Genomic DNA, 15,330 nt, shown 5'->3' on the forward strand with positions numbered 1-15,330 from the left:
TTTGCCAGTATGTTAAATATGTGATTATTTTTTATTAACAGTACACCCTCAGAATTCTCTCTCTCTCTATATATATATATATTATGTATATACTCACATAAATTTTCAATGAAGAAACTTGGAGTTCTGCAATCACTTCTAACAACATGTAAGTTGTCATCTAAACTGAAGCTGCTTATTGTACAATGTGGAATTGTGCACTTGTAATCCATTGCCTTTTATATGAATAACTTTCATTAAAGAACTGAACCCCTCTATCTTAAGTTAATTAAATGACATCAAACCATTTTTACTTTTATTTAAGAAGAGGCTTCTGTAATGGGTAGTCTTCTCTGATTGGTAGATAACTTATTTGCATAAAGTAAGTCACAGGAGCCAATTAACAGATTAGTGTCACAACATGGGACTCTGTAGGGGTTCTGCGTATTGGCTACTTCCTGGTGCACACCTGGACACCCTAGAAGTTATTTGCAGGCACCTTTTGCTTATGATATATGTACATCAAAGAGTGACAGGAATTTATGACATGTAACTTATCTTTATGTGTCCATATGATTTTATATATGATTTTTGTATGAGAGTTTATTATTAGTGAAAACTGAAATATTCAAAGTCATTATTCAATCTGACTAAAGTACATATCCTATTACGCTACGCATAGGATCTGAGAACGACCTATTCATGGCCTCGTTCTGACGACCCTTTCGCTAGCCAATCAGAGCCTAGCTTACAACATTTTGCAAATCTACCTGTAGCCTTGACTTTTAATATTTACAATTCTGATGTCGTATTGTGTCAGATGACCGGTTAGCTCAGTCGGTTGGCCACTTGCTTTGTAAGCGAGGGGTCCCGGGTTCGAGCCTTGAAATAACCGCATATTTTTCTTACTGTTTGGCATTCGAACAAGTCGTCTGATTGGTTAAAATAAAAATAGCAATACTGGAAATCCAAAATATACAGAAGACGTATGTGAATGGGTCGTTCTCAGATCTTCGTTTAGAAGATCAAGTACTTCAGTCAGATTGAGTCATTATTTACAGCAAAATTTCCACACATCACCAAAATAACTGAAGAAGTTTGCTGACTTTCTGCAGAACTGTCAAAACCAATACCTTTTGAAGAAGGTGGGAAAAATCGTGCAGGTAAAGTTTAGACACAGAGACAAGTGATTCTGTCACTAAATCAATGGTACAGTGTTGACACTGTAATTACCTGTCAGTTTCAGGTGAAAATCTGATTAAGTAAAACTGTGTGTATTAGAATGTAATACATTACAGAGTTAATTCGATGGCATAAAAAAAATATTTGTTTCCGGTAACATGCTAAAAAAAATTAGGGTAGGTAGGTTGGTAAATTTTTTTTATTTTTTTTTATTAAGTGGGACTTTTTGTAAATTATTTTTGTGTCAAAAAATGAGTACAAATGAGGGGGTTATGCCTTTAGAGCATCAATAAGTTCAGATTTATAACATCTCTGACCATATTTGAAGCATAAAAAGTGCAGTTTTGCAACTTTTTGTTAAAAAAAATTTCTCCAAGGCCATAAAAACATTTAGGGTCGGGCCAACAATTAAGGGCAGGTCAGGATACCAGGAACAATTTTTTTATGCCTATTCATTCAATTTATGTGTAAATGTATTTGTTATACAACTTACAGGTGTTCACTGATATTACAAATAAATTGTTATTAGATCTGCAATAAGGTACAGATTCTATCATCATCAGTTATAATCACTTTTCCCTTTTTCAGATTTCCTTGCAATTAGCGTATATTAAGACAGGGAGTCTGAAAGTCTCCTGGCTTTCAAGTGCATGAAATAATAAAAAGATCACACCCTGAGATTCAGACAAAATTAAAAATTAAACATTTATTATTCAAATATTCCTATGATTATCAACTTGCTGAGAAAAGCAGATATTTTTTTTCAGACACTACCAAAGCTTGATTGTTCAAAGATGTCTGTAAAGTAATGATACCTGAGTGATAATAGCTGTCACACTTCTGTAGTATGCAGATTTTTCCTCTTCTTTTTTTTTCTGAATAATTAATCCCTGCAGCTTGAAAAGCCTTTTAAGAATTTGCAAATTTGCGACCCAGAATGTGTTTCCTATATTCTTTCATCTTCCATGGACAACCCTGGACTATTAAGGAGGGTTTTAAAGTGTTACTGTAATAATTTCTATTGACACAAAATGGTTTAAGGGTCATTTACGAACAAAAACTTTAAAACGTGGTAATTGCACCCTGTACATCTTTAGAAATTCAGCCTCTCAATAAATATTCTATAAATCACAAGAGGACAGCCTAATGCAGTTGAGGCGCGCAGAATTTGTGCACACGCCACTCTAGCCATGCACACCTCAAATAAACGGTACAATAATAAAATCAGAAAAATCTTTTGTTATGCTAAAACAACAATTACCGTAGCATCTTAAATTTGTGTCCGAATTATGCAAATAAACGTTTTAATGAAAACGTTTTGAATGGCCAATCTGCTTGATTTGTGCTGGAAAGAAAGAAAATCTGCTTCAACCTTTTGAACATTGTCTACAAAATCAATTTGGAAGAAAATATAAAAAGAGAAAATATAAAGGCATGTAAAATGGGAATCCAGGTGGGGTAATTTCAAGTGTTTCTATCATTGTGTTTAAAACAGAATGAAATATATGCAGTTTTACTGGTACAAAAATGTCATTTAGATTATTTTATTTAAAAAAGTAACAAAAGTAGTAAAAATTGTTTTCTTAAGTTTTTTGCTTTATAAGTATTTTGACACGCCATTTTCATTTTTATTTCTGATGAAACCATCATATCGCTTTCCTTCTGTTTTTGACTGACTCTGATATTATGTCTATGCAGACTCAGACCACTGGTTACTTTAGAGGTACTTTAGTCACTAATATTTTGGACATGTGATAGTTTTGTGAGAAAATATTATAAAATCATTCAAATTTCCCTGAACTTTTGGGTAATGGAAGATATCAAAAAGAAACATTTATAAAAAGGAATAAAACTTTGAAAAAATTGCTTACCTCCCTTTTATCTATCAATATAATTCAACAGTTGAGTGTGAAGCAAAAAACAATAACAAATTTTTTTATGAATGCAGATTGTTGCACTTGCCAAATCATTTGCAAATGGAATAAAGAAACTGAAAATTTGAAGAAAAAAAAAGAACTAAGAGTTCCAATTTCCAAACATTCACCTAAACAGGAGGTAATAACATAAATTGATTAAATTCCATAAAACATAAAATTCTCATAGAAATTTGATTCTATGTAACAAGCAAAAACCCTTTGCTAATAAAAAAAAATTGAAAAGACTTAATGAAGACCTATGAAGATTCCAAAAATAACCAGCTATATAACAGTGATTTTCTTTTGTTAATAATGTGACTAGCATTGTTTGCATCAGTAAAAATTGATCACCAGACATTTTTGTCTGCTTATGACTTTGTCCCTATTCAAGAAGTTATATCTGTATTTTGGACTTGTTTAGCAGTGTATGACCATTTTCCACACAATTACCCAGACAGTTGCTAATGAGACATAAATGTTGACATTTCTAACTGTACCTCCCCTGATTACTATCATCAGACTACAGGGAAGAGAACAGCTCCCTGGAGTAAACCCACATCTCTCCATAAAAGGCCCAATGATTCCTTTTAAAGGTTATCAAATTAAGGTGCTATAATACCTTCAGGACAATAGAGAAAATATTATGACAGGTGGCTGGAACACCCGACATTTAAGATTAAGCTGATATCATACCACAAATGTTGCAAATTGCACCAGTACTTTCATAGGCAGAAAATAAATATAAATAGGGTGATATTTCATGACTGTTAAACTTTTGCCCTTTCCAAAGGAGAGCATGCTTTTTAAAGAATACTGCAAAAATTAGAATTATTAATTTAATTATCACTCATTTTAAAATTATTATATAACTGCCTTATGTTGCCAATTCATGATAACAAAATGTTTAAAAGATCGAAGATGTAGATAAAAATCCCACAATGCATTTTCAAATGTTAACTGATTTTATTGCTTTCCATTATTATACTCAGTGCATCCAAAATGGTGTTCTATTGTGTTGTATCAAGCTACGGAGAAACATGTACTTCACTAGGCCCTTAACCAGTTTGCAGGTTTGAAACCTTTGAAGATGATGAATCATGTTCAGTAATATTTTTCACATTTTGTTGTTTTCCTACATGATGTTGAGATAAATTGATGAAATTTTATGGTTTATTAAAGAGATATATTGCTATCAGAAATGTATTTTAGTGACATATTGCATTCTGTAATTATCCCCCTTTCCTGTTAAAATATCAAGTAAGATGCGATATTAACAGAATTATGTTTTAATGATGTGATTTAATGAACAATTTCTGTACAAATTGTATTTTCAAAATGATTTTATATTTTATTCATGCAACCATGTCAGACAAAAAGCAGGTAACCTGAATTAACAACATTGTTGTATTTTCTGCAGAATAGCTGCCATAAATAATATTTGTGCACATTTTTAATGTTGAAATAAAATTATCTAGTGTTTCTCAAGACTCTTTGGGTAAAATCAGCTTTTCCAACCAAGTAAGAGAAAACTCCAAAACTACACAAAAAAAGACACACATTACTTATAATTAATTTGTTCCTTGACTCAAACATTAAATTTTTAAATTACTTATGCTAAAATAATGCTGTCTTGGTTGGGCAACCAGGATAGGAAAATCAAAGTTTAAAAGTTCTTCCAGTGAAAATCTGATGTGTTTTAAGAACTTGATGAACACACATAAGTGTAGCCCCTGTGAAAAAGGTTAATGAACAAGTTCATGAATAAATATTCATGAGAATCAAAATTTATGTTTCATGAATTTCGAAATTCATGAACTTGTTCATGAATTAAAAATAATACATGAACAAGTTCATGAATATTGAAATTCATGAAACATAAATTTTGATTCTCATGAATATTTATTAACGAATTTTAATTCATGAACAAATTCATGAATATTGAAATTCATGAAACATAATTGTTGAGTAAAACAGTAAACTAGAGTGGGATTGGGAGCATAATAAGAAGTAAACAATTGCTGTATAAAATAAACAAGAGCTGTCACTAATGGTGACAAATGCCCCCGCGGCACGTTGACCTTTGACCTAGTGACCTTCACATTTGATCTGGTGACCCCAAAGTCAGTAAGGGTCGTGTACTCAATAAGTAATATCAGCACGTGAAGTCTGAAGGTCCTGGGTGCAGTGGTTCGCGAGTAAAGTGCCTTCATGCAAAAAGTTAACATTGTGACGAACGAACGAATTAACGAACGGACAGTTGAAAACTAATATGCCTCCCTTTGGGGGCATAAAAAACTTTAAGTTAAACAATGTATAATTTACTTTAATCTCAAGATTGAAATTCAGCTTTGCTTCAGGGTCGTGAAAACTTGTGACATTTTAAAAGGATTTTATTTTTTTTAAATGAACAATTTATGACAACACCATAATTACTTATTTGATTTTCAGTATAGAATACTCATGTTCCTTTTAAACCATTCCTAATGGTAGTATCTTTATTTCCTTCTTATTTGCTGCACAAACTTCTAAAAAATTGCTGAATCACATGTGCAAAAAATTTCCCAGCATGCAACAAAATAATGGAAACTGATCATGTGACATTATGAATTTATTCATTTATTGTAAAAGGTAATAAACCTAAGTTTTATGTTTATTATGAATGAACAGTTCAGAAACTCACAATTGGGTTCAAGAACTGGTTACACTGAACTAGAAAAAGGTTTTGAATTTTAGTACTTTTAATGAACCTGTGTTCATGAACAATTTTGGTTTTTAGTCTTAGTCTAGACCAACAGTAACTGTTCAGGAACTGGTAAAGTTCTATAAGTTCTTGAACTTTTGCAGTTTTTGTACCAAAGTTCAAGAACTATCATTGTTCTAGAAACACAGTCTAAGAACTGTTATGCTGGTTCAAGAACAGTTTAAGTTTCAGAAGTTCTTGAATGTTCAAGAACTTAATACTAGTTCTAGAACATTTTTTACAGGGTCATTACCCTGTAGTTCCTGAATCACAATTTCAATCATTATCTGAATTTCATTTTCAAGTTCATGAATTTCTTAAATTATTTAATGGATTTTCTGAAATGTTCATGAACTACATTTACAAGTTCATGAAATGAAAGTAATATTCTTGAACTTGAGACTTCATGAATTTAAGTTAGTGAACTTTTCCTTGTAGTTCATGAACCGGTTTTTTTGTGTTTTTTTTTTGATAATTCATGAAATAATTCATGAATTCTTACAAATTCATGAATAAATTCATGAAGTTCATGAACCTTTTTCACAGGGGAAATGATCAGTAAAGTTTCAAAAAAATCTGTAAGTTGACCAAAATGTGATTAACCACCTTTTAAACTATCTAGACAATGAGTTACTACTTTAATACGGGTATAATTAACCATAACCCAAATGGATGTTTTCCAGGAATTATGTATTATATAGATAATGTTATTTCTGTGATGGCTACATGTACCAAGTTCTGGAATCATTTCTACATAGCAGTGTAAGTTGGAATAACAAAATGACCTCATTATATTTACTTTATAATTGGGGCAAAATATTGCACAGTCAAACTTATACCTCCTTAATCTTGCAAGACAGTTATTTATTTCATAAATGATATACATTCTCAGTGGTAATTAAGTTCTTTCTTGTCTTTAAATACGTATTCACATAAAAAAAAAAACAATGATGACTCCAAATAACAATGTAAGAATGCTGTTTCTGACCAAGTAAGGATATATTTAGTTATAATTATATAGTTACATAAAATCTGGTTGAAATTGGCTGATAAATAAAAGGCTACCAGTTAACACTGGTTCACAGACACTAGACACCATTATAAATATTTCCCATTGAGCCTTTTGAAGGGAAGTGATTTTGTTTCCATACAACCATAAATTTTGTGTTTGTTTGAATACCGTTAATCTTCAATGTAATATAAAATTTAAATAAGTCAGTCCTTGTGTTGGCAACATAGAACTCACTAGTTGGTGGTGCCATCTAGTGAATGCAACAAAGAACTTGAAAACATTTAAAAGCAAGCACAAAAGACACATTTTAGGTTTCGAAAAAATAGTTTTGAATAAAAGCTGCTGTAGTGTAGAGGTAAATGATGTCAAGTACAGTTCTCGACAGTAATCAAGTCAATTTTGTCAACAAAAGTACACCATACTCCTAATCCCAAGACATAAATTATATGTTCTTGTTAAAACATTCAGTTCTGTTACTAAAAATATATCTACTACTGCAGACAGTTGAAATGCTTTCTTTTTCAGGAGAGTTGTTCAAGGTACACGAAAATGCCTGTATAAGAAATTATGTTCTATTTATTACAGGTAGCCATTTTGATTTGTTCACATTACTCACACAAGCTTTTGCAGCATGCATATTTTTACCTGAATGTTTTTGTTTCCCAATTTCCCCACAGCTACATCCATATCCACAGCGTTTTGTCAACTTCCTCGTTTTTCTATTTCTTAGATTATACATCACTTTTTAACAGTTATATTTCTGATAAATTGCTTTAAGAATCTGGAATATCTCAAGAAAACAGTACACAGGTAATATATTCTAAAAGAATGGTTTACCTACAAAACCAAGTACACCTTATCAGTACAGGTGCTCATCAGTAGCAGCAGACTTTTTTCTCAGAGAGGCTCCTGGCTGTAAATAAAACTTTCTCCATGCTGTCATTTAAAAAAAGTTCTGTTTTATGAGTTTTTAATGAAGGATGAAAATAAAAGCAGAGAAAATTTATTTATCTACTGTATGTTTTAATTTCAGCTTTCATGTTTACTACCTTTTCATTCATGTTTACTACCTTTTTCGCATTTGACATACACAGGAGCCTCTGAAAATCTCTACAGGTATAATTTCTATCAACAAGCAGCTCTTTCCTGGACATGTGATATTACCAGTGATTGCATGCTTAAAGCTGTTAGTAATTAAATGGCCAATACTACTGAATCAACTAGTATTTAAAATTCCTGCTATTTAAGTTTTATAGACTAATTTAATGAATAAATGGGCCTTTTACACAGAGTCAGCTAAGATTCCATCAGGATTATATGTTTTACCATCTTTATAAAAAAGTTTTAGAGTGGGTATATAGGAGTGAGCTTGTCAGTCGGTCTGTGGATCTGCCGGTCGGTCTGTTCTAACCCACAATTTCAAGATAGTATTACTAAGTTTAATTTCGACTTACTTAAACTCGAAATTTAGTAACTCAAAATTTCGAGTTTCTATCTCGAAATTTCGAGTTAATAAATAAAATGCACCTGGCACTAATACTCTTCCATAGATATTAGCATTAGGCTAATACAAATATTAATACTTTTTCTAATACTGCATTATAGGGTAAGCTTCAGAATTCTATTTACCTTGCCTGCACTACAAAAGATAAGAGTGTGCAACCAATTTAAACACAAGGGAGATAATTATAACATTTCTCCTGAATTGCTGCTTTGTAAATTTTATAAATTTTTCATTGCAAATGTTTGACAAAATTATGATGTAAATAAAAATATTATAATGCTAAATTTATTTATTTCATTCATTATGGGTTACTAAGGTTTTCAAAATTTATTCTTATGTTATAAATGGACACTGAGGATTTTAAAACAGCTTGTCACTGAGTGAAATCCTACATTAAGTTTTAGCTTTTGAAAGAATGGAACCTTTATACATTTTGTGGAATCTTATTTTTGGGATTGACACAAGCATGGAATCACTAACATATATCCAGTTCAAGAATAGCCCTTGAAGTAGATATAAAAAGTTTTGCTTGACTAGTTCATGAACTGTTGAAGAACATTTTTCAGAATGTTCATGATTGCTAAATGAGAATATACAATTACATAGCAAGAAATTCATGAACTATTCAAGGACAACAAGTTCAAGAATAGGTAATGAACTGTTCATAAAATGTTGTGCCTGACTAGTTCATGAACTGTTGAGGAATATTTGAGATTATTTCAGACAAAAAATGTTCTTGAAAAGTTCATGATCACAGTTCTTGTACAGTTCATGAATGGCTATTTTTAAGAACAAGTCAAGATTTTTCTCATTTAGCAATGATGAATTTTTCACGATTTTTGACAAATTGTGCATGTGAACTTGCAATGAACAAATCATGAATAGTTCATGAACTTTAATGGTTCATTTGGCAAAGGCTGTTATGATCAAAATCCAATTGACCACCATTTAACAGTAGTTAATATATAAAAATAGTAATTCCCTCTCGAGGTTTTATGACATGGCTTAACTCAAATATTTTAGACTTTTTCAAATCTTTGTCTTTATTTAACACAGAAATTATACCTGTATCAAAATGTTGCCTCACCCACAAACATCAAATCTGATTTACTTCTGCAAGGAAATTATGAAAAGATAAAAACCTATAATTTCAACACAAGTCATTTTGCAGGTGTTATGACTACCTGTATGAACTCAAATGTGCTATTGTGTCAGGAGTCAAATGTGAAAGCCAGATAGGCTTATCAGGGCTATAACACATCCTTATCCTGTCAAGATCTGTCTATCATCTACTGTTTACTCAGGTACAGAACAGGTGACTGCTGGGGCCCCTGAAGGGCTAAAATATAGCATAGAAAATTTGGTTGTTAATTTATATTAAGAGTACAAATTCTTACATAAATGGCTTGTTAATTCTATGTAAAACAGCTAAGGTATTTTTTTCACAGTATTATAAGTTTGCATCATCTGAATTAATCACATGAATAACATAATTCTTTTTTATAATATCATACTCATATATATTTTTTCCTTACCTGCATATACATTCATCATAATTAATGCCCTTTTTCTTACAGGCTGAAGCCCCTTTCTTTTATACTAAAAAATACTTATTAACCCTATTCTTTTCCATTGAAAATTATGATGTTCGCTTTTGTATGAACAGCAAAAGGACAGGTGCCAAAGTTACGACAACACTGCTTAGTGATAATGAGCCACTCGCTGTTTTGACAACGTCCGCGTATAGTCGGAGGGAGAACTTTCTTCGATGACGTATGTCGCAGTTGTTCTGTCTGAAGCTGATTTTGATGTTAAATGCAACAAAATGGGTATCATTTATAATAAAATCTTGTTTACAAATGGAAAGGAAATATAATGTATAAGAAATTTTTTTCAGAGTTCATGCAAAATGAACCAGCAATTCATGTTGATTTGCCGATCCTATTCTGTCGTTCATTTCACATGAACTTCCAAAAAAAAAAAATTCATTTCTTTAACAATAGCAATACTCCCTCTATCTCTTTAAACATCAATAAATATATATATATTCAAGAGAAAAAGAATAAATCTGTTTTCATTTGTTTGTATGTCTAATCAATTTTAGAAAATGCCTGCCCTGAATCAGAGATGTTTTTAGAATAAATAAGGTGAATATACTCGGACTGACGGTATCTTCAATCATCAGTAACTAAAATTAACAGGTAATTACAAGGTTGACACAAAACATTAAGGCCCAGCAGGGTATTCCTGGTGCCCCGGTGCCCTAACAGCTGAGGTGAGTTTATACAGTTGTTTAAGTCAATAAATCATCATTCTGTAATTATTCTTTTTTATAACTCCACAATACAGGACAGCAACAACAACTGTATGTATAATTACATCAAGTTATGAGTGGGGTGGGGTTAGGGCAGAAAGAACGAAAGCAAAAGTGAATTTTTCAAAGCACTAGAAAATAGAAAAGATTACTAAATGCAGGCTGATTTATATAATGCTTTGAATAATATCTTGATTCTTGGAATTATCAATGTTGTTAAGTTTAAGTATATAATCCAATTAAACAAATTAATGTCAGGTAATAATGGATATATATCCCATATCATACACTCTCTTGGAATAAACTAGACATACACCTAAAATATTGATCAAGCTTAAATTATCATTTCATCAAATCTTTGAATTAAAACATCTTCGAAACTGAAACATTGTTGCCACCAAATAATTCTTACTAAAACACTGATTTCCTTTTTTTCTGTTGAAGACAATGTCAGACAGTGGAGAGCTGTTGGTGGTGAAAAATTAAACATCTGTCCAGTGAATTCATGGAATGAGTACTGAAGATAATTTATCACACTATCCAATCATGCTATCAAATACTTCTGAAATGAAAATCATTAAAACAACCCCATCAAAATATCTTGATATGAGTCAGTCCCTGTAATAATTACATTGGGACAGAAAGTGCTTAATGCACGAGATCACTTTACTCTAATTGTCTTCTGTAAAAATCAGATAATACACTTTTACAAATACCGGACTGGAAATTGACTATTTTCTCCTGAAAAATGCTTTCAACATACCATAAATTTACAATCTTAAAAACTGCTGATGTGTTAAAATTATGAATTTTTTAGAGTTTTCAAAGATATGTTTAATAGGTACAAAAAATTCATAGTATTATGACTAAACCATTTTATTATATTATAGTTTTTTTTCTAACAAATACAGTTCAAATGCTGAATATGTAATAAAATAATAACAGTTTTGTATTGAAATATTACATGTGGTAAATGTTAAATGATTAATATTTTAGTAAAATCAAATATATGTGATATTATAATTACTGCAAAAAGTAAGGATATTTCACAGTTTCAAATCATCCAGTACTAAACAGTCATATATAGCTAAGGTTATGTTGTTGCTACTGCTCCTGATGATGCTGATGATGAAGGTGATCACACATTTACTTCATTGTTAAAATATCTATACAGTTACCATATAAAAGTAAGAAAACTATCAGTATTCATTTCTTCTTTAAATATAAACAACTTTGGGAAAAAAGGCAGTAGCTTTATTATTATTATACCAGATTTATATAGCGCCCTTTTCATGATCAATTTCACGTTCAAAGGCGCTTTGCAGCCACACAGGGCGGTTAATTCATCCTCTACTAGTACAGACACAGAGCGATCTGACCAGAGGGACAGAGTGAGACAAAGCCCCCAAGACAGAGATCAGAAATCAGATACAGGCTTGTCCGTTATATAGATCTATTTCTTCTAGATTTTTTCCACCTAAAATTAAATTGATATTTAAGGATGGTCACACACTTTTATTCAGTCACTATTAACTGGATTCCTCAAAAGTAATTTTTAAATATAAACTTGCATCAGAACAGCAATTATAATATTAATAATGATCAAATGATAGGAAATACTTGAAAAGGTACTTTGTCATTTTTCATCAGTATTACATGGTTTATAAAACAAGCTAAACTCAGGAAATACAACCACTTAAGCCTCGCCTCACGTGATCATGAACAATCATACAAAGGTTGAAATATCTACCTTATATGTACTTTGTTTTGCACAGTTTTATGGGAAATAACACTTTCTCATTTGGGTTGAACCAGGAAGATTTTTCAGTTTTTATTGATCTTTCACATAAAAACAATGAAATGAAAAATCATTTTTATATCAATATTATGTCAATGAACACAACCTTTAGGACTTCTAAGTTTTTCTTCTAATTTAAGCAATAATGAACATCATGTCACCCAATCATTATCCATTTTCCCTAGTTTTATAATCAATAAATATATGTTTATCATTCTGACAATAAATACAAGATAGAATCATGAAAAGCTAGCATGAATACCACTGTTAAGTTTCCCTGCAACTCCACAGCCATGTTATTGGCTAGAGAAACTGCCAGGCAAGCATCAAATTATCATAATATCTTCCATTCCTCAACACAACCATAAACAAAATCAATACACACTTCATTTGCATAACATCTTTATGTCCATTCCATTATGGAAAAAGACCCAAAAACTTAAAAAGAAAATATAGGTAGATGAACATAATTATTAAATAATATGACCTTTTAAGAAAAAAATAATCAAACCACTTTGACTTAATTTCTGGTTGCCCAAATGTCCTATCTTACAGCTTATTTACATAAACTATGGAAATATATTACTGATATATTATCAAGGTGAATGTGAACACCTTTCTAAGTACCCACAATGGCCCCCACATTTCTACAACCTTGTCTAAGTGAAATTTAATATAAACTACCACAACATATGGCTTCAATCAAAGTAAATGCTGTAAATTTTTAGAAATTCTAAATTGTCAAATCATGTGTACCTAGCTCTGTGCTTAGGTAAGCAGGCTAAAACCTGTTATTTCACATGAGTCTACGATAAAACATTATTACATGTCTAATTTGCGGCGAGTCCCACATTCCGAGGAGTTAATTATTTCATAAAACAGTGGCAAGTGTATTAGGACAATTTTCTCTACGCCACTCCGCAATCACTTTTTTTTCAACCTTTAATCTTCACCAGATAAAGCTTTACTCTTTCTTTGTTCATAATCACTTTTTATTAATTGTATACAACAGTGGTCTCGAGTATATAACCTGAATTAAGCGAAACGCTCAACGAGCCAGCATCCGTCCGCCATTGAGAAAACTTAACATAAATGCTAAACTTGGTTTACGTCCAAATGAGGCTATATTTATTTTTGCTTTAATCCAGGCTTACCTTTAACGTGTTTAACGAAAATTAATGGAAATTACTGGCGTAAAATCGAAAAAAATACGTGCAGTGATATCAGAGACAATATTTCCCGCCATAAATCGTGATAATACAGCATCATCAGCAAATATTGTTTGTGACGTACCGAGCAGGTAGCCGTAGGTAAACTCCACGTAAAATTACCGTCACCGCTACAAAATGCCCTTAAATGGTAATTTTAAAAGACAGACATATGAAATGACATATATGGAATAAAAAGAAAGTAAAAGAAAGTTTACTGACCATTTTTCCTCCTCGGATTCCTCTGTTTTCGCCGTCCGCACCTGCCTCCCTCCATCATTTCAATTGAATTGAGAAATATTCCGACCTGAGCTGATATCATTGCGCATGACACTACAGTACTGGGCGACAGCTTCCGCTAAACGTTTTTAAATGTCACTTTTTAATCATAACAAAATTTTACCTTAACATATATATGTATGTCTGTATCAAAATCTCAAAAGGTTATTTGTAAATCGCTCTGTTCAGCATCCTTGTAAAGTATTTCAATAACATCCCGTAAACAACAGTTAAGCTTGTATTGTTAGAGTGACACTCATGTATTGTGTAGTTATTCAGCCGCCAGGTGCCTATTAGAGAGATGTTGTATTAATTTTATTTGTTTGTGGTACGGGGTCACCTAAGACGGCTCGAATATTTTGGCAGTCGCCGTATCAATATATTTGATAACAAACTCTCGTAAGACAATTGATTTATCTAGCATAATCAGTCTTGTCCCTCGAAGGTGAAAAAGGTGTGCAGCTTTTTAATTAACGTGATCTGGTTATCCTTTAAAGCTAATTTTCTACGCTCACACGAGCCAATTACCATTAATGCAATTGACTAGAAAGGTTGATCATTTAATGGAGCTAGATTGGCAAATAATGGATTCTTATCGGCTCGTTATTGCAAGGTATGGTGACAGGTAGATTCCGTACCGTCACGCAAGTGAAATTTCGATGCACGCGGTGACTGAAGAAAGGGGTTACCAAGCTTTGCAAGCCTTCACAATTTTGTGGAAGCTTACTCAGGTGATATTAACTTAATTTGTGAAACTGGGTGCACAAACTGGTTAGAAATGTAGAATAAACTAAATACTTGGGAATAAATGGCTGGCAATGCCGTTCTAGTCTGGCCAACACGAGTGCTATATGATTTTGTACGTGCGCATATAGGATAACCCGGACTGTTAAAATCACATTATAACTAAATATTGATATATGGTTTTTAAAGAATTAAAAGTGGTCAACCCCTTTTAAGCAACATTAAATGACATTTTTCATTTTTTGTTTTACATTTGCTTTTAATGGATATTAAGATATTTCAACAATATGACCCAAAAGCAAGTTTAAAAAAAGCGCGTAGCTTCCGAGTTCCTGCATTTTCGAGCGCAACCAAGACAGACAAAGGGAGGTAATAATAGAATTATTTCTGCTAAACGTAAATCTTTGGTAAATGTAATACAATAGTTATATATTCATATCAGTTCTCATATAAACAGAGTTTGTTTATTAAATTAATACTCACTATAAAATAACTCTTATCTTGGATGGGGAACTAGTATAGGAAAATGAAATTCAAATACTATGAATTAAGCACTCGGTGGACGCAAATATGTGTAATAATTCCGTTACTTGACCAAAATCTGAAAAGCCACCTTTCAAAGAAAACGGTTTCTTTTCTGAGTAAATGTAACAT

The 15,330-nt window shown here is 31.8% G+C and overlaps 1 protein-coding gene and 1 long non-coding RNA gene across 4 annotated transcripts in view; both read right to left on the bottom strand.

Moving 5' to 3' along the window:
• LOC123560854 (zinc finger E-box-binding homeobox 1-like) overlaps window positions 1-14,133 on the bottom strand; it is a 41,075-nt gene extending 26,942 nt beyond the window's left edge. Inside the window, exon 1 of one of the 3 annotated variants that reach the window (XM_045351505.2) lies at window positions 13,876-14,133. In XM_045351505.2, the coding sequence (XP_045207440.2) occupies window positions 13,876-13,975 (100 nt within the window). In that variant the 5' untranslated portion in view covers window positions 13,976-14,133. Of the gene's footprint in view, window positions 1-7,474; window positions 7,837-13,875 lie in introns of those variants that run through there. The other 2 variants (XM_053552567.1, XM_045351506.2) reach the window with 2 other exon arrangements.
• Window positions 9,020-13,856, bottom strand: LOC128559846 (uncharacterized). Its single transcript, XR_008372680.1, has 2 exons — window positions 11,675-13,856; window positions 9,020-11,209 (listed from the first exon to the last, which is right to left on the bottom strand). It is a non-coding gene; the product is annotated as an uncharacterized LOC128559846 (long non-coding RNA).
• Window positions 14,134-15,330: the final 1,197 nt, after the last annotated feature.

Source organism: Mercenaria mercenaria, chromosome 10 (assembly GCF_021730395.1).
Source record: "Mercenaria mercenaria strain notata chromosome 10, MADL_Memer_1, whole genome shotgun sequence".
Lineage (NCBI taxonomy): Eukaryota > Metazoa > Mollusca > Bivalvia > Venerida > Veneridae > Mercenaria > Mercenaria mercenaria.